Source organism: Dermacentor silvarum, chromosome 6 (assembly GCF_013339745.2).
Source record: "Dermacentor silvarum isolate Dsil-2018 chromosome 6, BIME_Dsil_1.4, whole genome shotgun sequence".
NCBI classification, from domain to species: domain Eukaryota; kingdom Metazoa; phylum Arthropoda; class Arachnida; order Ixodida; family Ixodidae; genus Dermacentor; species Dermacentor silvarum.
Window position 1 is genome coordinate 131,446,374 of NC_051159.1, and position 23,525 is coordinate 131,469,898.

General features: G+C 48.7%; 1 protein-coding gene across 1 annotated transcript in view; it reads left to right on the top strand.

The window, feature by feature from the left end:
• LOC119456006 (mothers against decapentaplegic homolog 6) overlaps positions 1-7,483 on the top strand; it is a 99,173-nt gene extending 91,690 nt beyond the window's left edge. Inside the window, exon 4 of the mRNA XM_037717589.2 lies at positions 1,211-7,483. Coding sequence (XP_037573517.1) covers positions 1,211-1,833 — 623 coding nt within the window. The 3' untranslated portion in view covers positions 1,834-7,483. The remainder of the gene's footprint in view (positions 1-1,210) is intronic.
• The last annotated feature ends 16,042 nt before the right edge of the window (positions 7,484-23,525 follow it).

Here is a 23,525-nt window from a genome sequence, read left to right on the forward strand (position 1 = left end):
TTTTTCCTTATTTTTTTCTCTCTTCTGCCCGGTCGCCGCCATAGCTTCGAAGCAGTAGCGAAGCAAGAGTGAAAGCTGGCTCGCGGCAGTGCTATCTTTGTTGCATTGCTCTGAGTAGCAAGGTGGCAAGCGTCGCGATCCTAAAGCTTTTTGTGGGACAGGGTGCGACTGAATGGCGTCCGCGTCGTACGTAGTGCTACATCCGCGTGTATCTGTGTGCATTTTTATTTTTCTTGTGTGCGGAATTTTTAAGACCTTTTTACCGCCTCCCATACGAAGCTCGCGGATGTAAGTCTGCCCAGAGCGCACCCACGGCGGCCGCATTTCGATGGGGGCGAAATGCAAAAACACCCGTGTACTTAGATTTAGGTGCACGGTAAAGAACCCCAGGTGGTCCAAATTTCCGGAGTCCCCCACTACGGCGTGCCTCATAATCAGATCGTGGTTTTGGCACGTCAAACTCCACAAATAATTAATCACCCTTGCGTCTTACAACGCTGTACATCATAGGTCGGCGTTATAATTGCGGATACTGGTTCATTATTTCGCAGGCTATGTCAGTTGCCCAGCGATTCAAACCCGATAATTGGACCAAATTGCGGCCGGCGCTTCTTGTGCCACCAATGAGCACTGGATGATCGCTGAGGGACCAATTCACTAACACAGTACGGCGCTCGCTTTCATTGTATGCTGCAATGCATCAGCTCGGTGGCCCCAGCCGGCAGCCATGCTCTCCGCGTTTAAATTGCTGAGCGTTGTACGCACTCACGTTCCCACTCGGGCCCAATCCACCTTTACGGCTCACATATACATATACGTTTACCCACACTCGCCGATAGTCACTCACGTTCGTACTCGTGTTCCACTCAAAATCGCAGTCACTTTTATACTCGCGTTTACAGGCACTCGAGTTTATGCTAACGTCCACGCACTAACGCCGTACCTCACGCCTGAGAAATGAGCGTGGCGCCAGTATGAACCAGTGCACTTGTGATTTAGTATGCCGATTATGACAGGGCTCAAACCGCCCTCGGCCACCTCCCTATCTGTTGCAATGTCTGGGCCTTGTCTCGGACTCACGTGAGAGTCTGACGCGCGTCTGTGCTCGCAGGAGCTGGTCTCGGAAGTCACTAGTCCTGCCCTGCTTGCGGGCGCGGCGCTACTCCACAATGCAAACCACGTTTCTGATCTTCCCTTCTCTCGTTCGCAGGCTACTCGTCGACGACCCCGGTGGACTGCGCCACCGGGCCCGTCGGGGAGGCCAGCGGGGACGACGACGAGCCGTGGTGCCGCATCGCCTACTGGGAGCTGAACGAGCGCGTGGGAGACCTGTACTCGGTGCAGCGGCCGTGGTTGCACGTCACCTTTGACGAGTGCGCTCCCTCGTCGTCGGCGCGCGAAGAGGCGCTGCAGCTGCTCTCGCTGGCGGCGCCCTCATCTTCCCCCGGCGGGCCGTGCAAGGAGACCGTGGCCCGGACGCGTGCCAAGATCGGCCAGGGCCTGACCCTGCTGCACGAGCGCGACGGCGTCTGGGTCTACAACCGCTCCCAGCACGCCGTGTTCGTGGCGTCGCCGACGCTCGACATGCCCACGGTGCGCAACCTCACAGTATTCAAGGTGCTGCCCGGCTACTGTCTGCGCGTCTTCGACTGGGAGCGGGCGCGCTTCTACCGCAGCATCCCGTCGGTGTCGTGGGACGGCCCGTACGCGCCCAACGTGGCGCGCATCTCCTTCGTCAAGGGCTGGGGCCCCAAGTACGCCCGCCAGATCGTCACCGCACTGCCCTGCTCCCTCGAACTGTTTTTCCGCACCACGCCGCCTCCGCCCAGGTGATGGGGCTGACAAACAAACTCGTTGTCTTTTCGTTGTTCGGCCCCGGCTGGACGAGAGGCTCCCGTGCGGACTGCCGTTGTCGCGGGTTGCGGGTCTGCCTGACATGTTCTTTTTTTTTTTTTTTTTAACATTCTCGCACTGCCCCACTCCCCGTGCTTGTGTCGGCCGGACACGCGGCAGCGGCTGCGTCCCGTCGCTATGAAGGCGACGCGGACGTGTTCGTCGTGGCAGGGAGCGAGACCCCGGTAGGGAGAGGCTTTCTTTATGTCTGTGTGTGTGTGGTCTTTGCGCCGAAGAAGCAGGGTGTGAAAGCTTTCTGGTTACGTGTGCGCGAGAAGTTCCTCGGGTAGGCAAGAGTGGCGCCACCTCTTTCATTCGCTTTGCTGCTCCCCAACCATTAAGTTGGAAACAACTGCCTTGAGGGCGAGGCACTGCCATCGCATCAACGCGTAAACACGCAAGCGAGCGTTGTGACTGATTAGGCCACGTCATCGTCGTGTTGTACTTCTTCACAGCTGATTGGTTGTGTTCTACTGTCACGATTGGGTCGTATGCCACAGACCGGTGTTCTCCGAGGCACGCTTGTTATGAAACCATGTGTTAGCAGATAACATAGTTTTTGCTATCATCAGTCATGTGCAGTTTAGAGTTATTGAAGCATTCAAAATGCACTGGTCCCATTCTTCTAGTGTGCTTATCGAAAAGTCTTGACTTTTGGTTTTGTTCTCATGGACCTGCCACCCTTTCATTTGTGTATGTACTGAGGATCAAAATCCACCACAATGAGTCGTTCGATTCACAGTAAGCAATAGTTGCGTTAACAGGGGCACGCTTTGCAGTCATTATCATTTAACTACCATTGTCAAAATATAAGTACACCAATTGCTTAATTTTGAGCATCAAAGCCTTATCCCTGAGAGCTTGAAAGTGAAACTTTGTGCAGACCACAGCTAAATTTTGCGCAAATGCTATCTTGTTAACTCGCAAAGAGCACTGTAATGATGGATTGTTACCCACTTTAGGTGCTGCTCTGTTCATTGAGAGTTTCTCTGTACTACCCAGTCCATTATTGCACATTGTTTAGATCTTTTCGTTTGCTGTTGTGCACTCTAATCCATGCTGACTTGTCAATGCGAAAAGTAATGAATATGAAAAAGCTTATTGGCAACTAGAAATTGCATTTCAAGCCTTTGATTGACTTGTGTATTGTTCGTTGCATTACTTGATCAAAGGAATGTGGCTTCTCATTTTTTGTAAGGTGTTGTCCTGGTCACGTGCTTTTGCCAGGTTAGCAAGGAGTGGAGTACACATACTGTGTGCACTTATGGAGACCTTCAAAACAAAAAACGAATGAAATAACATACTGAATGCATAATATATGGCTGCATTCACATAAATGTAGTAGAAGTCTAGAATCCACAAGGACTAGTGCCTATTTTTCACATTGAAAAAAGTTTTGTTCCTATTCGCACTGTATGGCTGTATATTTGCTGCTACTGTATTTTGAATGTAGCCCAGGGCACAGGTTTTAGCAGCTACCTTGCGCCTGGTACCTGCTCCAGTTACTTGTAAAAGCAAATGTGTAGGAGCACAAATTGTCTCTGCTGATGCTTCTATTGTGTGTTCTGAAAGGACGTGCTGAAATCAAACATTCAATAGTTCTGGCCTTGCTCAAACCACAGATGAAAACAAAACACATGAGCTGTTCTATTGCACTAGCGTGACAGCTGTACATGTCTTAAATGTAACCATTAATTTCAAGACACTGAAATGGTTTTAATGCTGGTGTAAAATGCACATTTAGTGGCAGTTTTTCTAAATCTATTATAGTTTAGTATTGCTGCTGTAAGCTAAATTTGTCATGGCAAGTATTCAGGCCATCTCTGCACATGATTTGACTGTTCTTCCATCATCTGTAAAGTCATCCAGCTGATGGATGTAAAGTCATCCATCAGCTGGATGACCTTGCATGTTACTTGCTAGCATGATGTAATGAATTTAGCCTACCCGATACTGCAAAGGGTTGAAATTGCGAACAGTTTTTACTATGTTACAGAATTTGGCAACATTCCATGTCTTGGGATTTAGCCATGCATTCTTTCAAGTTATGTGCTTGAATATCGTCATCCTTTAAAACCGCTTCAGAGTCTTCGAGGAAAGCACTAAAACAATATTGTTGGTTTACATGCAAAATGTGCCAGACTTCTGCAAGTTTACGCAAATGCCCCCCCCCCCCCCCCCCTTGTCCCCTTCTATTAGCTGATATGGTCGAGATGCTTGCAAAGATTATTGCAGCGCTTGATGGTGTAGTCTATGATAACCGGTGTCAAGTTTGTGCAACGTGTGTTGGCTGAAAAATCTGAGGCAGGCAGAAGGTGCAGCCTGTTGCATCGTCACGTGTAGTCTATATTCTGCTGGGTGAAATGCCAGGGAAGGTAATTTGTGAGGTGTTTACGTTGATGACTGGAAGCACCTATGCCATTCTCATAAACATTGCTGTTGTCCTCTTAAAAGAGGATGACCAACTTGCTTCCCCGAGTGTTGAAGCCTCTGTTGTTGTGGAGTGCAAGAGATACTAGTTTGCCTGAAGCAGCTTCTTCCTTCATGCGAGTCAGCTTATTTATTATCGTGGTTCCCGCTGAGTAGGGAAGAAAGAACTGCCTGCTATGACTTTATATATATAAATATATATATAAAATATATATGCTTGTGATGTGTCTCAGCACAGCCTCCTCCTCCCATTTTATCCCTGCTCTCATTTCTCTAAAGCCTCTCCTGAAAGGAAAAGAACAGAGTACAAATTGCTTGTTGCATTCTCTTCTGGTGTGTCTGTATCCGCTTCGCTGCAACTAGGTGTTTTTGCAAGCAGCTGCGTGTTGAGCATGTGGACACTGTGTAGTGTGTTAATTTGTTGAGAACTCACGCTGTTTACTGTATCTAGTTATTTTTAATAATACTATTATGGTAAGCATGAAGAATGGAGTTACTTAAATCAGATGTGTGTTGTTTGAATCATCTTCATCTTTCAAGCTCTCAGACTCGTCGCCGCCTGTGCTCATTCTTCTCATAAATCGGTGCCCAGCCTGAGAGATTTAAGTTTATTGTAGAACAGATGTTTGCTTCCTAAAAGCTTTGCGTCACCTGTGCATTTCTTTTTACTTGTTCTTAGATCTTCACAATAACTGCTTTCTTGTGGCACAGCACAGCCTGTAGGTCTAGGGTCAGCACTTGATGTCCCAATGCTTGTTGTCTTGTGCGCTGTGCAAGTTGACTTAGCTCTCTACAGACCCCGCGCAGTCAAACCTTGCCTCCAGCTGGAGACATTTTTATCTCATAGGTGCATTCGTGGAAGGTTTGATTGGGTCTCCTGTTCCTTTGAAGGGTCGAGACAAGTGTTCCGCTTTTCCCTTGCCACTCTTGTCACTCTGTTCATGTGTCGTTGACGTTCCTCTGAGCTTGATGAGGGCGCTTGGTGCTGTTGCAGTTTGAAAAATTGCTTCCTTTGAATCCCAACCAGGCAGCCTGAAAAAAGATACATCTGTTGCCCCAAGGCGCATTGTTGATAACTTGCTTTGAAGTGCATGCAAATGCTTTCATGTGGCTCATACAGACGTTGCTCATGGCATCTTTGTAACTGTGTATGAGAGGAATCAATCCAACATGATTTAATGTCTGTTGCTGATGGTGTTTCATGCTGATTGCTATGCTTTCTCCCTTTTCTCACACATCATCACTTTAACCTTTTCTTCTAAAGTTCAGCATCTTGACCAAGCCCACCTGTCATCTTGTAGGAATGTGATGTGCCTTTTATTGTTTCCTCTGGCATCTCGTGGGAGCTTGCTTCCTCTTCCCCATTGACAGCTTGAAAGCATGATTGCCAAGCTTTGGGTACGCGTTTGTCCACCTCACTTTGCAGGGAAATGTCTCGCCCTTTAGTACTGTGCGTAGTGGGTGCCCAGCCTGGTTCGCCTTCCTGATTGTGCAAAGGAGGCCCTCCGTGCATGCAGCTCACGTCTTCCACATGGGGCCGACCCTATCCTAGCAGGGGAGGGCCGAGCCCCTTTCTCCGTCACAGACATTTCACGTTTCTCACACCTGCGTCGCCATGTGGCTGTCTAACCTTTCCCCAATTGTATTGGCTTTCTCCGTTTTCAATGAAGGCCTTGCTGCAAGCTATGGCATTGAGCTTCTACGAACACTGTACTCGGCAAGTCTCACCTCTTCGTTGGTGTATGCGTGGCATGTCTGTAGTATTCTCATTGACTTGGGGATTTCTGAATTCATATACCCACCAAATGAGATGTTGAAGAAGCTTTCCACAAAATTGAGTAGTGCGGACACTCTGCCACTTTACCTTCCCATGAAACTCGGCACCAAATTCTTGTGAGGGTTAGATGATGGAGTTTTGACTGGTGGCGCCACCTGTGGCACTTCTTTTTTTTTTTTTTTTTCTTTCTTTTCGGTAGTCTACTAGGCTTTGCGAGTTAAAACAGGGTTAGGCTGAAGAGCCATTTTAGGACACCTTTTCATGTTGCACTCCCCGTTTCTCTATCTTCTTGCGTCTGTTGTCCATTCTTTCGCCCTCTTGTTTTTATTGATGAAAGAACACATGAAGTGCCAAAATCTGTAGTAGGAACTTCGTTGTTGTCTGCGTCTCTGTTAGGGCTCAGGTTAGGGGAAAAAGCAGGGAAATTGAAGATCCTGTGGCATATATTGTTGTGCTTGGGTGAAAACGCTATCACATCTGCCATGGCCACAGCTTTGTTAGCAGGCCAAGGTCTTAGTGCCTCGCTGCATCCCTCTCTCTCTTGTGTGTGTTGCATGCTAAGCAAACCTGTGAACGTTTTCAGCGAAAGCGCATTCTTGTGGTACATGCACATGCAAATCACTCAGAAAAGAAAACTATTCCATCCACTCTTTGGTAACGAAAAGATTATATGAATATATACATATATATATATATATAAATATATAACTGATGTGTGGACATACTGTTCAGCAGCTATAGAAGCTAGGCGAAGCCTGCAGAAAGTAAGTGCCTGGTTGGTTGGGGAAAAAAAATTGTGTACGCTGTACACTGTTGTTAAGCGTGCGTGTATAGATGCACTTTTTCTAGATAGTATAATCTTCTTTCCCCTTAGAAGAGACAAATGGCTTCGTGCTGCCCTTTCTTACTTTTCTTCAGATGCATCTGTCTGTATCTGTGGCTCCAAGATGCAAATGAAAAAAATTTTTCTACGCGTGGTATGGAAGTGACAATCCAATACCATTCTGCCTGCCTCAATGCCTTACGAATACTGTGAAATAGAAGCAAATGTACGAAAAAGAAGCTGTGTGTGTGCGTGCATGTGTGTTTTAATAAGTTTGCTCAAGCGTCCTAGACTGTGCTGTATTATATGTTTCATCGTTTTGGAGTGTGGAGGCACGATGAGAATGACTTAACGAAAGCTTTCCTTTTTCTCATGCATTTTTGTACATATGTAAAGTGTAAATAATGTTTTTTTTTTTCTTTTTTTTTCTAGTAGGTATGTGTTTTTTTCCCCTTGTGACCGGTTCCACTGTCAAATGCGTGGCTTTGTACAAATTCTGTCAGAAGTGTACAAAATGAAAAAAAGATACTTTCTACTGTAATAAAGGTACAGGTATCCTACGTCGTGTTTCACGCCTCTCTCTCTGCCCAAAGGCTGTTGCGGCACCTCGAATGCACTCCGTGAACGGGGGTGAGCACTCGCAACGGCTGAACAATGGTTTGCAAATAGGTTGATGGCGCGAGGTGTCGCTTGCGTCCCGTGATGGGCTTTAGTGATGGAGTGAGTGGTCTCTCGCCTTTAGTTGTGACGTCGCGGTCTTGAGACCTCTTCTGTTACCTAAATGGCGCTGTCCACATTAAACGAGCGAAAGAGGCATCACGGTGAGCAGGGCGGGACAACGCTTCCGAAAGCGGCAAAAGTATCTCTCGAGTCGAGCGCAGTGAACTATGAGTAACTTAATAAAAAAAAAATATGGAGACGGCACAAGGACATAATTTGGACAATGCAGCCTACAGCTTTACGCTAGCTGGCGTGTTTCAAACGCAGCAACATCCCGAAAATGGGCACCCCACAAAGTTCCCAGGCACACGGTTGGGCGGAAAGCGTACAGCGATCGGTACAAGCGGGATGTGCATTATAAGTGACAACTTAAGAATACAGTGGTTAAATTCACCGCTGGCAACTCGAAAGGGATTTGTATTTCCTTGACGTAACGGTGGAGGCGGCCTTTCAGTCTCCTAGCAACGGAGGGCAAGTGTAATACCGTTTTGTGGCTGGAGCTTGTGCTGGAAAAGAAGAAAAAATGCTCCGTCGCATGCCCCCGCGCGAGGGACACGTGTAAATGCAGAGCATAGTGGGGTTCCGTGGTGTTGGTGGTGATGGTGTGGTGGTAGTGGTCTGGGTTGAGAGAGAAGAGAAAATCGTAAGTAGGTAACGTAAAGTTATTATTTATTGGCATCACTGCGATTCTTAGCGCGCGTTAGTGGGAGAGGGGGTGGAGAGAGGGCGCGCTACAGCACCTGCTGTTGCTAAGGTGCTTGCAGCGCCGGAGCGCGACTCAACTACGACGCTTCGCGCGCTGCACATGTGCTGCAAGCGTGGTGGGGGAGAGGGCGCACCTGTGCTCGAGCTGTTGCGGACGGACGGCGCACGCTACATGTGAGTTAAAGAAATGCTCTGCATTGAAAAAGTGAAGGTGGGAATGAGAAAGCAGGTATTTACGAAACTAGGGCTGAGGGGTCAGGGAATTCATTGCCGAAACCTTCGTAAGCACTGTAGTTGCTGAGGGTGAGCTTGGACTCTGTACGGACGGCCTGCGGAGTCTCGGCTGCGTGGATAGTGTACACGTGAACTGTTGCGTGACAGCCTTAAGCACCCGGCGTTCCCTAAGGGACCGAAACCGGTTTTGCGAGGCCACCCTTTGAAGCAATGAAAAGATCACCCTGCACGGGAAGAAATCGATGGCATATGATCGCAGGTAAAGTATCTGAGGTCTGAACTTTTAAAGCGAGAGCTTTAAGGGCCCCGTTACGCAATGAACACGGCGGCAACGGCGTTGAGCGTGAGTGCGCGTGCCGCGTTTCTGCCAATCACAGAGAGGCGGCGGCGCTGCCGACCGGCCGGCCGGGAAAAAAAAAAAGAACCAGAACGCTCGCCTTCGCGCATAGCGTTCGCCGCCAGCGTTTCCCGGCCGCTCCTTCGCCTGCAGCGTGGGAAGCAATACTCCGAGACCCGAGCCGGGAGGTTCAACTTCGGGCCATCGAAAGAGCAGAGGTGGTGGCTGTAAGACATCGCCTGGTAGCCACCCCTGACTAAGCCAAATTTACGAAATATAGCTGTTTCCTCCTCCTCCGGTATTAACATTACGGCTACATAAGCTGCAGCTGCCGGGAAGCGTGATAAGCAGTCAGGGGTCTTTGTATGTTATCGCATTCTACTCTTAAAAGGCGAAGCTTAAGCGTCTCCCAACTTTTAGATGCGAAGCATCTAATGCTCGGGGCATAGCCTCCTATATAATAATATAGGAGGCTATGGCTCGGGGCATAGCCTCCTATATGATCTATATAAGATCCTATATATGAATATATAGGAGGCTATGCTCGGGGCTATGTCGCTCCCTCCCTCCATCCAACCGCCATGCGTCCACACCCCTACTGCGCATGCGCATCCTCCTCCCTCTCCTCTCGGCATTCCTCCTCTCCGGATTGCGCAACGAATGGCAACACCTGCGGCTCCGCGCGCGATAATACGAAGCAGCTTAGGTTAGAGGCGCGACGGTAGGCGCCCCAGAGGCACCGGCAACAGTTCTGCGCGTTGCTGGTGCTGCTGCATGTCCAAGTTTATACAGCTGATAAAACTACCTTGAGTCGACCCTATGGCTGCTTCGCATACTACTCAGGGTTCCCGTACGGGAAGATGGTGTAATTTTTTTTTCTGTCTGGCTCTTATCTGTACTCTCCGATCCTAAGCTCTAAATTTTTGCACAATATATCCAAATAGCTGAGCAACGTCTACCGGAGATCGTAAAAGCATGAGAGATTGAACGTATGAATATTCAATTTCTGATACCCGCCGAATAATTGCTGGATGCGTGGTTTCCATGCACGTTTAGACCGGACATCTAAATGGACGTCTTCCGGATACTTTCTTACATTCTGCGGACGTTTGAGTGTCCAGCAGGGTACCTCCATCGGATGTCCCAAAACCTTCGGAGAGTCGTAGAAAAAAAGCTGATGTTACAGGAGCTGTGCAAGCTGCATGACCACGCAAATAAAACCAGCGCAAACATGAAGATGCAAGGCAAAGCGGTGTCCGGACTAGCGATAAAGTTATCAATTACGTTTATTTATTATCATTATTTATCCCGCACGATGACAAAGTATACCGAGGTGAATACATAGTCGCAAAATGGCGAGGGGACGACAGAGAGGCACAAATGTGACTTCAGTTACATGTCGGCGGTGCAGCGTGACTTTGGTCACGGCACAATTAGTTCGATGATGGACCTTTTCACACCCTTTTAAGCTACTTCCCTGCAAGGCACCGCACACACCCGAAAATTCGAGTGCGCCACCCTATGCCTCGATAGCAAATTGCTCGTGGTGAAGCCCGTTGCAGTTGTGATTGTATTTCTGGTCATCTTGTTTTTTTTTTTTTTTTCGTATAAAATTGTATTTGTAATGACGAAGAGAACCCGAGCAGCGCTGCTGCCGCTTGGCTGCTGAGAAGGAAGAATACTAAAGCCTTGGCCCTGCAGCTCGCGCACACATCTGCTAGTCTAGCGACTTCCGCGTCGTCGTTGTAGCTTAATTGTCCGACCGCTAGGACAGCGACAAGTTTCTGCGGGTCCCCTAAGTTATTTATAGGGTGCTCATGATGCTTGCCAATACTTCATCTATGGTTCTGAGGTCCAAGGCACCTTCATTTAACCAAAGAAAAAAGTCGAAAATGCCATTTCTGCACTCATTTAACAATCTAGAGCTAACCAGATGTTGGGTAGTACTCCGCAGTATCACGAGGAACTGGTGAGGACTGGCGGCGACTGAGATTCGCCGGGAGGTACCTTAAGCTCGTGTTGTTTAAGTGTGGTTCTTCCGATCGCGGTCGGCGCTCAATGCTAGGTTCTCGCGACCAGGATGGCGGTGTATCGGGAAAGCACTCGACAAACGCGCACTGATAACCAGCGTCTACTCCCTGAAGTCGTGCTATAGCTCATCTTGAACCACTCGACGCACGATCGAGGCGATGTCCTCGCAGGCAGCGACATCCATACTTGCAACTGTGGTTACGTTGTCCAAGCGCCCGAACTTCGGTAAGATCCTTCGGGTCTTCAGAGCTTCGAGCGCACGACATTGCTGCCGGAATTCGGAAGGAGTGTTCAGGTTTTTCTTTCGTGATTAGAAAATTGTAAACGTCTTAGGCGACGCCTTTTAACAGATGTCCCACTTTGTCTTCATCGGACATATTCGCATTGACAATTTCGCATAGCTTTAATATTTCTTCAATATACGTTGTACACGTTTCGCCATGGCAATTGCGCGAGAGCGTGTGTTCCGCTTTCTTCTTTTTGGAATTCGAGTCGTCAAAGCAGGCTTTCAGTTCCTGGCCAAAAGTTTCCCAAGTAGTCAGCATATGTTCATGATTGTCAAACCAAAGTAGAGCGGTACCGGCGAGAAAAAATGCAGCGTTCACAAGCTGCGCGGACGTGCTTACTCTTCCGTAGTGTCTCAGCCAGTCATCCACGTCTTCATCTGTTTTACCGGAGAATATAGCTCGGTTGCCTTGGTCTCAGACTGACTTGATCGATGCCCTCTTCGGCGGTGTTCATTGACCGGCCTGCTTGGGCGTCGGCCATGCTTGTTGGCTCTGGTGGTAGTCCGGCCAGGCGTCTGCTTCTGCGAAGATCTGGTAGGACTGGGTGGCCCAGGGCGTCCAGTACCCCGCACCTCCACCACTTGTTACGGAGGTAAAATGTATTCATTTACAATGAAAGGGGTAGAGAAGACATGGGACGGTCCGAAACAGCCGATCCACCAAAAACCTCGCGCCGCTTCTTCTTTTCCTTCTATTCTCTTCCTGTGCGGCGTTACAGTATATCAACGGGTCTGTTGAGAAGCCATCGCATGGGTTTGACAATCACCCTCAAGTGGTTTCCGCGAATGTTCCTTTTTTTTTTTTCTATTCCGGGAAATGTCGCGCTGCTGTGACACGGCGCTACGCGCCTCCGCTGCACCAGTTCCTTGGGACGCGGTTCTTATTGTTCCATTGACTGGTGTTCCTGTTCCAAAGGGCCCCACCACAAGCGGGGTGCAAGGCAGCTATGGCTCAAAGCGTATAGAGGGCTTCCCAAGACGAGGAGTCAACTTACGCATTCGACAGAACGGGCCTGGGCACGAAAGTTTTTACGGGTCTGCGGAGCTTTGCACGACAGCCAACACACAGAAATTAGGAAAAAACTTCGAGGACGCTTAAGCTTCGCCTTTAAGAGTGGTACACGATAGTCTTGCGATAGCTGATTCCAACTTGAGCTTGCAAATTACCTCATGTCTTCCCCCCCAACTAATAGAAACTTTATTGTAATGGAAAATATATTAAGGAGGGGTGGTCGGAGCCTCTCAGTCCAGGACCCCACTGGCCTCTGCCGCCTGCTTGCTCTGGCTAATTAAAGACTTTTGTCTTGCCAGGTCGGAGCGGGCGAGCTGTGCCTCCCATTGCTCCATTGTGCGACTCGTATTTGGTCTATGAGGGTGCTTAGCGCACTCCCAGGTTACATGTGTTAGGGTAGGTATGCCACCGCACCAAGGACAGTTGGCCCTATAACGAGTGGGACACATGGCGTTTAGCAATTTTAAATGGGGGAGTACCCCAGTCTGTATTTTACGCCAATCGGCGGCCTCTTCCCCGCTAAGTTGTGGGTGAGGCAGGGGGTATTTTCTGCGGACTCCGCGCTGATGAGCAAGCATGTCTTTGGCATTTAAATTGGTGGAATTTTGTGAGGGATAGTGCGAGTGGTTGGGGTTAGAAGAGGGCACTGTCGCTCGGTTAGTAAACGCTCGAGCTATAACGCGTTAGCCTTTTCGTTCCCCTGTACCCCCGCGTGGCCCGGGCACCAGAGTAGGCGATGACGGTGGTTGAAGGATTTGGGGATTATCGCGAGGCTAGCCGCAGTTAACTAACTTTCTGCCGTCCTCGACTGTGCTTCTCTTCCCTTGGCATCCATTCTGTAACTCCATAATGGTCCACCGGTTATCTGCCCTACGCGTTTCATGGCCTGCTCAGCGCCATTTCTTTTTACAACGCAGCTGTCTATGGCTATAGGATCCCGGAATTTCTTCACGGCGTATACGTTGACGGAAAACAGTGGTGGGCCGATGCCGGCGGCCGTGCAGGGCAGAGCAGTGGCTCGTACCCCTCTAAGGCAGAGGTTACAAGCAGTGACTCATCGCAAGCAAAAATGGGCTTGTGTGTGAGCTTCCGCCGTAACATAATTATGTTTTCTCGTATACTCAAATTACAATCCGACGCTGTCATGTCTTTCAGTGGCGTAGCCAGAAATTTGTTCGGGGGGGCGGGGCTCAGGTTGCAGCGCGGCCTCCTCCTTATAGAATTTGTCGAGGGTCAAATACATGAATAACAACTGCATTGCCTATGCCATTGTATATAATATGCTGCAAACGAATTATTGCGTGCTACGCACTGTCAAGTAAAATATGTATTTTTTCATAGAAGAATATATTCGTATGTCCCAAAAATTGTGGCAGAAATAACTGATATATATGCTGCTGCGTTTTTTTTTTTTTTCTCTATTTAATAAGTAAAGAAAATATCACACGAACTTTAGAACTATATCAGTTCGAAGCCAGCAAAGCAGTGCATGCAGCTGATATGAAAAACGTAAAGGCCAAGAAATGAATAAGTTGAGGACATATATTTTGATGAATCTGTGTCATTGAAGAACCTTGTTTACATTTTTGCACATATGCAACGGCGAGGAAAAAAAAAAAACTCAATGACGTTGTCCCTCGTTGCAATAGATTGCGCAGGAGCAGCTGTTACCGGTCGTGTATTGTAATTACACTGAGATTATACTCGCAACAGTGAGTACAAATAAAAAGTAGGAGTTCTGCGAAATATACATTAGAAATGCGAAGATAGAATAGAATATACAAATGCGAAGATACAACTCGTTAAAGGGCAAAAATGAGTCGCTGGAAACAAAGTTCACTGCTTGTATACACAAAACCTCGCAACAAGATAATTAAATATACGTCTAAGTCTCCAATAAAACTACGTAAACGTCACTGTATATAATGTGTCAAACAAGAAAAATAAACATTTTGCACAGTCACAGATAGTAAACTTTCGCGCACGGAAAGACCGATGATCTAGGCAGGAACAAAACTATGATCGCAGAAATCGTGATATGTACTCAGGCCATGCGGTGGTCGCGACAGCGCCATATGGGTAGAATAAAAGAGTACTAATGCAGAAATCAGTACGAAAATGTGTAATTTAACTGCCTGCACAGCGGTAACAATTATTCTGCACCCGAAATTAAAGGAAGGTATTGTTTCGTTCCAAAAAAGAAATAGCAGCAGGTAGCTAAAAAGGAAAGAAAGGGTCAAACGAAAGCCACAGACGATGCGGCAAGTTGAACTACCCAATATCTGAGTGTGTTTTTGGCAAACGCCGCGTGGGCCGGGCTTTCAATGAGCGAGGTCGGTCAAAATTGGTTATTGATGTCCTCGTAATTTTCGTATTTGCATGATAATTTTGATCATGATGCTAACTGCTAGAATGAACAGCTAAAATTTCTGCGGTTTTAAAAGCTAACGAACAGTCATACGTTTTCACAATTACGAGCGTATGGACCTGAAGGAACAGAGCTTTTTAGTTGCATTGATATTTTGCTGCTTCGCTATCTACAGGACAAACTTCTCTCGGCGGGGAAGTTGAGCGAAGCAGTCAATGACTTCGGACACGTTGATGCCGACGTCTCTGTGGGTGTATAGAAGCACCAGCCTAACCATGCGTTCCACAGACATTGTAGAGCGCAAGTAGTTTTTTGGTAAACTCTTGTTAAAAGATATTCTCTCTGCGCTGGCAGTGGTCACTGGAAGGGTGACTAGAATCTGCAGCAGTTTGTACACATTTGCATAGAACCTGCAGTCGCAATGAGAGAGGGCATCTATTCCGGTGCTAAAACCTAAAACACTCCCTCGATGTCGTTGGCATCCTTGTTTAGGTACCTTGCACAAACAGTAGGCTATTCGATTCCAGCGATGTCCGTCGTTTCGTCAGGAAGTATGGAGAAGCAGCCTGCTTTTGCAACTAGGCTTCCTTTGTTAATTTCAGCACAAATTTCTATAATTTGGTTTTGTGCATCTGAGCTTAAATACGAGGCATTACTGGGGCAACTTTCCAAATGGTTCCTCAGATATGTATCTCCACAATCAGCTCGCATGCGAAGAAGCGCTCTGAAAATACCTGTATTTTCAGCGGGGGCTATGCTTAAATCCATAGGGCCACTGTCCCCGTGGCCACAGAGAGGCAGACCCTGTCGCCCGCAAAAGAATTTCCTCAAGAATAGGCTATTTACTTTCTTCTGTTTTCTCATATTTTACTTTGCCTGCCCTGGTCCAGCTGATCGATCACATTGGGCCCGCTTCCTGAAAATGTTTGGAGAAAATTATCAGCTGCCAGCTCACAGTCACTGTGATATTTAGTATTTTCGTGTGTGGGCAAGATTGCGAGCGCGTGCTTTCATTTCCGGAACGGCTAGGACACGAGGGCTCTAGTGCACGCATGTTGGCCCAAGTTTATAAGATCATTAGCCCCATAAAGTCCCAGAATTGAAAATCTTTTAAAGCACGCCTTTGGAAATGTCAGTGCACCTTTCGCGTCAAAAGTTTATAAGAACTTTATACCTATAAAGTTTCGTAATTGAAATCCATGCGCGCCGTAGATTCCGCGGCCGCTGCGAGATGCCGCAACGCGCCCGCTCGCTATCGAAAAGCCCTTGAAAAATTGTGCTCGGATGGGGCTTCTTGCGTTACGTGACTCTAGGTGCAAGGGCGTTGCCACGAAATCCAGCCGTAGTTCGAAATGTTCGTGCGGAAATGTCTTTTCGAGGGTGAAAAAGACATTGTAGGCAGAATCCAGAATGATTCCCGACGTCGGTGGTAGTTTTGGTCGGCGGTGCATGCCGGCACGAAAAAATTTCGGGGGGGGGGGGGGGGGGCTGAAGCCCCATCAGCCCCCCTCCCCCCCCTCCCCCGCCCCTGGCTACGCCACTGATGTCTTTAGGCTGTGTGTAGGTGAAACTTCATGAATTTTCTAGCGGAGTTTACTTTAAGTAATTCAATTAGTTCATTAACGCATATATGCGCCACGCGGAGTACGCCTGCGTGGTTATGGTTCGGGATATTTTTCTGACGGGCAACACCGCCGACGGTAGACGTCGACGCCGACACCGGTTTTTCTGCGACACGGGGCCCTTAACGCTGTCGCGTTAAAAGGTCCAACCTCCCATATGCAACTGCATGCGTTCGTTGACCGTCACGTTTTCGCCTCGAATGCCTCAAGAATTGAGTACTGCGGTCGCAGAGCGCGCGGCGAAGATCGGGCGGCACCTGAGTGAGTCTTACTCAGGCAAGCCTGAGTGAGACTCGCACGCATTGTGACTGCAACTCTTGCAGGCAATAAACCGCAGACCACGCATAACCACGCCCGCGCACACACTAGACACCGCGCATGCGTCCTGGTCAACCGCTCGGAGCGCTCGTAATGAAGTTGATAGTGATGTAAGCAACCAGGCAATGTAGGCAACGCAGGCAATCAAGTACAGGGTAATTTAAAGTGTAGTAGACGGCCCAGGAGTCATCAGAAAGAGAGAGAAACAGAGACAGCGAGTTGGATGCAAAGAATGGAAACATAGAGGACCGTGGGGATTTACAACTGGAAGAAAGAAATTAGATGGGAAAACCTGTACGGATAACACAAAGGGTAGTTAGTCCCTTGCTATTTGAGGCTTGAGCTATAGTTGTCTAAGGACAAAAACATACCGGAGCAAATATTCGCACCAAGATGAGGCATGTGTATGCTGCAGCAAAAATACGGAGACCACTCAGCACATCCTAATGGAATGCGAACGAATTCACCCAATGAGACCCGTAGGTAACGTACACCTTCTAGAAGCGCTTGGACTTAAAGTGGACGGTAGCATCAACCGGTCAGCAGTCGAGATATACAAGAGACGTTTAGAGTACTGGTGGAAAGAAAGCAGTGAAGAGATTGATACGACCGGGTCCCTTACAGGCATAGGTAGCGGTTCCAGAAGTTTTGAGGACGGGAAAAAAATATTAAGGAAAGGTTTGCAAAAATGTTAGAATGAAAAGTATACGTATATCTAGCATACCCGATTAACTCAAGCAGGCTAGGTGGCTATTTGTCACCTCCCCGTTTTAAAGGGGATGCCAATTAATCATCATCGTCATCATTTGCCGTCATCGGATGCGGGACAAGTGTTGGTAACTTAGCGAAAAAGTCGCTAAATTTTGCTTCGTTTTCTTTGTAATGGTCGCAAGCGTGTGAATTTTGATAAGATGGCGCTGCCGCTGCATACGTAGCTCACCACGCAGGTTCAAACGAATCGAAGTGATCCCTTCGGATAATCCCGCGTGTTCACAGAATAACCGTTAGTTCTCGCAATGTTTGACCATTCGGATACCTTTTAACTTTCTTCGTGTGGCACGCAAATGCTTGCATACATTAAATTTTAGCTTCATACGCGCTGAGCTTTGTCCCTTCATAACACTACCAGATTTCAGCAGTTGTATGTGCTCTGGGCTTATTTTGCTGCGACAGCAGCTGGCTCTCAGGGAGGACGCTGCTATTTTGTTTGCTTGCTCTTTATGTCCCCATCTCCTTCCCCAAGGTGTTGAGCCCTGCTCCCTAAAGGGACGCAGAAAATAGCACCCTTTTCTCTCCACTATCTCTCTTTCTCTCTCCTCAAATAATGACGCTATATCATTTGAACAACTTTGCGATGCGCGCGGGGTCGTATTCGCCAGCTACAGCAGTGCACGCTTGCTGTACGTATCATTCGATACACTTGCATGCACGCAGACGCCACCACGTACTCGATCGGCATAGCCCACAAAATCCCGCACAAAATCGCAAGTGCGAATGCTGCGCGAGCGACAAAAGCTCAGCGGCCGCCTCCCGACTGCGCATTGCCGCAGGTGTGTAATTTCGTGCTCGATATTACTTGCTCAATATATGAGTTTTAGAGCGCAGCTCTTAGTCGCCCGTTCCTGAGACGAGTGTTGGCGTTCTCCCTCGTAACCGAGCGAACGAGCACAGCGAAGAATGAAAGACGGCGATAGTGAAGAGACCGTGAGGAGGGTGTAGCGGAACCATGAGGTGGAAAGCGGAGGAAGAGGACATGGCGAAAGCGTGAGAAGAAAAGCGTAGTGCCGCGCAAGACGAGCTCTGCGGCGACGATGCCTATACGAAGTGGCTTTCACCAATGAAACCAACGATAAGGCATGCGGCGAGCGCGTCCCCCGATACCATATATGGAAACAAAGCGCTGCATAAGTGGAGGTCTGTCTGCGCAGGCTGCCGTGAATCGCGCCCACGCGTCGCCCACGCGCTGCATCTCGCAATCTCCCGATTTGCAAGGCAGTAGCACCACACTTCGCTCCGTTTGCAACTGGCCGCACGAGGCACGTTGTCCGCACTAGCCAATACGCGTATATCGCGAAATGAAAACACGTATACAGTTGCGCTCAAATTTCGCATCAGGGAGTACCGTAATCGCCAGTGATTTTTTTTTATTTTTTTGCAAACTCTGCTACCATTGTACCCTCAACAAACATTAAACATCCTGCTGACATATCACGGCGCGTCTACGTCTCACAGCTAGAACTACAGTTCATTTGCATGAACTGATGTTCGCATTTCGGCGGATACATTGTAAACGAAGTAGTGCACAAGATAGGCCTGCCATGACATTAAAGTCAGGTGCATAAACACAAGCATTGCATGCGATTAAACGTTGCAGATGATGACAGTAAAGACAATTGTACGCATCGTATTTAATTTATATGGCAGCTTCGCTTCGCATGGATTCCAACGTGTACGTTAATTGGATAAATCAGCACACTGTATTTCCTTTTTTTTTTCATAGGGTGAGGGTGAAACTGATGAATGCATGCAGCAAGTTCTACCTTCCGAAACTTCCGTCACTGTAATTATAGAGGTTAGCTTATAGTAATGCCCGAATCTCTGCACGCTTTCATCCTGGTCAGTTGGCAATTGTATAGTGAGTTTCGGTCCGGAGAGACTTAATGTGGTCAGCCTTTGTCCACGTATGTCAGCAATGGTGAGTATTTGTTGGTTGAGCTTCTGTCTGGAAAGCTTTTTTTTTTTTTTACTTCTCTCCGGATTGCCGAAAAAAAAAAAAACATGTGAGCTGTCCGTCGCAAAGGTGGTGTGCGCGTGCGAGTCCGGTGAGTTTTTTTGTCCAGCGACCATAGTATAGCTTCCAGTGCGGAGTCGCATTATTAGCGAGCTTTATAGATTAGGGGATGTAAGAGGCTTGTGTGCGCAATCCGCTCGGACTTATTGTGACCCGGGGTCGGGGACGAGAGACGGAGTCTTGAAGCAGGCGAAGAGGAGACGAAGAGGAGATATACAGTATGTATATCTCCTCTTATACAGTATACAGTATGTATACTGTATACAGTATGTATGCGACCGACCGGGCGGCTGGTGGCGACTCTCTGGCTTAGCAAAAGGCCGGTTCTTCCTTAAATCCCCTTGGCGGAGACTCCTCGTCGACAGGACCCAGACGGGACGGTTGCTGACGTCACCCGCGTCGTATTGTGTCGTCGCGTCCCCTTGGCGACTCGTCGACAGGACCCAGACGGGGCGGTTGCTGACGCACCCGCGTCGTATTGTGTCGTCGCGTCCCCTTGGCGACTCGTCGACAGGACCCAGAGGGACGGGTGGCGATGATGGCCGGTGCTGCTTTGCAATTACCCGCGACGAATCCATTCGACGCGGATAAATCGGAGTTCCTGTCGCCTGTATGATAGGGTTGGCACGTACTATGGCACAACAGACTCCAGCAAAGCCCAAGCAGACTTTTAGGTAGGCAAGCCGCTTGCGTCCCCTAATCTATAAAACTCTTTATTGTGAAACAAAGTCTCCAACAAGCGTGCGTCCTATATGCCAGTCCCCATAATTTTGTTCAGTGCGCGTGCATACGCTTCGGAATACGTTCTAAGTACTACACCATCCGGTGCGGGTCGAGGCGTCGCACATGTCGTACGGGAACCGGTGTCCTGGTGATTGCGCTTGCGATTTTTTTTTCCTTTTCTTCTTCTCTTTTTTTTTCTTCAGCTCAAGCTCCGGGAAACAGCAAAAGTAGAGTAGTTGGTCGGCGCTCGGCCTTGTAAGTCCAGCCGACACCAGCCATCGCAATCGCAATAACAGTGAAAAAAAGAAAGGAAAAAAATGGCGGAGTTTCGCCCGAAAGGCGAAGCATCAATTGCGATAGCAAATTAGTAGAGAGCTAGCTATTCGGAGTAGGGATAGTAGCTTTATCGGCTGCATAAACTTGGACACATTCGCTTACTAACTGAATTAACACGCGTGGTGTCAGCGCACACAAACAAACATGAATAGATCACACTGAAGGACCGCAGACAACGACTGTCAAAACGCTGGCAGCAAGCGCAGCCGCCGCAGCGAGCGGAGGTTCGTGCGTCTATCGCTTCAACGGAAACTGAGCGGCGAATGCACAGCGCATACAAAGGTCAGAGCCGTGTGGAGATCGCTTTTAAGAGACGGTGCGGGCGACCGCCGCAGCCGGGCAAAGTACAAGCCCAGTTGTTGGCAGAGTAGAAGCTGCCCCCCCCCTCCCTCCCGCGCTGCCTTCCTGCTTTCCTCCTTTCGCGTGGGAGATTGAGTGGCCAGTTCTCCCTGCGCCCGGTTGCAAGTTAAGCATTTGGTGCCGCAGCACAGCGTCGTCCCGCCTCCCTCCCATACCCCCACGGCCTTTCGCGCGACGGAAGTCGCGTTTGCTTTCCGACGTGCGTTCGCTCTCCGTGATAGCGCGCGTCCCCCGCGCGCTTTCACTCACGCATACGGCGCGCGTCGACGATTTTATCGCCCTTGGACTTTATACGGAACCTCACGGCAACGGCAGAAATGTGCTTGAAGTGTCCATGAAAGAAACCCATGTCACACGGACCATATACGGGAGCCACGTGCGAGACGAGTATATACCGACGGCGTCAAATAACGTTCTTTCCTCCTTTCCTTGTGTCTCATCGACGCCAGAAACAAAGCGTCGAAGAAAGGAAACGCAAAGGGGCCTCCTTTGTTGCAGTACTTTGGAGAATATCTGGCACATGGTCGCCACCGCAAAACTTGCATTGCATCTGAATTGTAACACATGCTGGCGCGCGCAAGCACGCACGCACGCACGCACACACGCACGCACGCACGCACGCACGCACGCACGCACGCACGCACAGCACACACACACACACACACACACACACACACACACACACACACACGTGTGTGTGTGTGTGTATATATTTATGTGTGTCTGTGAACACCGTCAAAAGCAGCTCGTGCGCTTGTACGCACACGCGTTGCCGTACCACTACTACCCCAATCTCCACGCTTCGCGCGCGGGGGCGCGCGCGCGCGCGCGCGGTGTGTGTGTGTGTGTGTGTGTGTGTGTGTGTGGTGTGTGTGTGTGTGTGTGTGTGTGTGTGTGTGTGGTGTGTGTGTGTGTGTGTGTGTGTGGTGTGTGTGTGTGTGTGTGTGTGTGTGTGTGTTGTGTCGAAAGTAGCTCATGCGCTCTTTACGCACACGCGTTGTCGTACCGCTACTACCGCCATCACCCCGGTTTGTTTTATTCTCTTCTTTCTTTTTCTCCCCCCCCCCCTTTTTTTTTTCTCTCCCGACTGTGTAAGGGCACTCTTACGCGCTATTTATTGGTGTGACACAACTGTAAGGCCCGTCTGGAACACGGATATTGCAAAAGGCCGCTGAGCGACACGAAGAGAAATACAGACAAACGCCTCGATGCGGTGGGCGATTACGAAATGTTATGCGCTGCAGAGAAACAACACGACTTTGACGGTTCGTACAATTGGAGGCGCGCTAACTCCTTTGTCTAAATATGTCGCTAGTGAAAAACGTCCCGGTAATACGATGTCATTTTTTTTAAATTTAGTTGTCTCTTTTAGCAGGCATGAGGTCGTTATTTTTCAATAAAGATGCGGCGGCAGCGATGTTGCCGGATAGCAAAGGCATCGCGCTTGCTTTGCGCAACGACAGGTCTCTCTATAGATTGCTCTGTATACGCAAAGCTGCAGGAACGCGTATTAAAGCCTTAGTAAAACGTTCCTACTTTACCACTGTACATTATATACAGCGCCACGCATGCATGCGCATATGGTATATGACAAAGGTCACAGCGTGTAACGCCAATGTATATATGCCTATATGGTAACACGTGCTCTTAAAACTCCTATTAGAGCGTTCTAGCGCGAGATACCCTTGTCCGCAAAAGTTCTCGAAGCGCAGAATCTGCTGCTTAAAAAAAAAAAGAAAGAAAAAAGTTTGGCAGAACCCATCACTCGATGATTGTCGACGTTAATGCGATTAGTACTGAAGCAATGCAGCGACACACGGTATAGCCAAATTTATCGCTTTTCTGTAGATCTACGCTCCTCGCTCAGTGCACGCTCTGGTCTTATTCTGGGACCGAATTCACAAAGATTTTCGCTCGTGAGGACCTCTTTCCCATTGGCTTTGCTGATGATATGTCCACCATCAGGATTGGCTAAAATTTTCTCTTACGAACAATTCTTTAACGTAACAGCTTTTTGTGAATGCGGGCCCTGTTCCCCTCATTTCTGTCTCCATACTCGGCTGATTTTGATGTCGACTTTTTCTCACTTTGGTGTAGCTGAATTCTTCAATTTTCTGTTGCCGACTTCTTCACTTCTTGCCTCTCGTCCTGCATGTCTATCCCGCGGCACCTACCCACGAAGCACATATACCCTTCTAGAGGATTGCCCAAGAATGTTAACACGTCACTTAGTTGCACATTGTTACGATTCCCCCAGAGCAACCATGCTCGGACCACGTGCATGGTGATCGGCGTGCCTAACGATCTCGCTCGTCAACATGAATAGACGTGTCACTCGCGAGGGTCAGAGACGAAACCTGTCGTCCAGCTCTCAACCTTGCTCCCCCGCCGAGGACTTTCACCCGGCTCCGGTCGCCTACCATTTCTGCTAATCTTTGGATTGCCCTAGCCTGCAGTAGGGAAGAAGAGAGGGAGAAAGTGCCCGGATGGTGGAGGGTATAAGAAGGCCAGCCCGCAGCCACGTGGAGAACACTTTTGCTTTGCCCCAGCGTGCAGGTGCAGGCACGCTGAACTTTCCTTGTGTGTTCTCTTTGGAGCACACCGCTCACCCGTAACCATGTACTAAAATTGTGTTATTTGTTTTTACGTCGCCTCGTCTTCCCTGCCGGACCCTCTCCGATGGTCAACCTGGTTCGAGCTCCAAGCAGACGCTGTTGAAGGTACCGGCCCGAATGTCCCAAATTGTTTATTCGGGCACA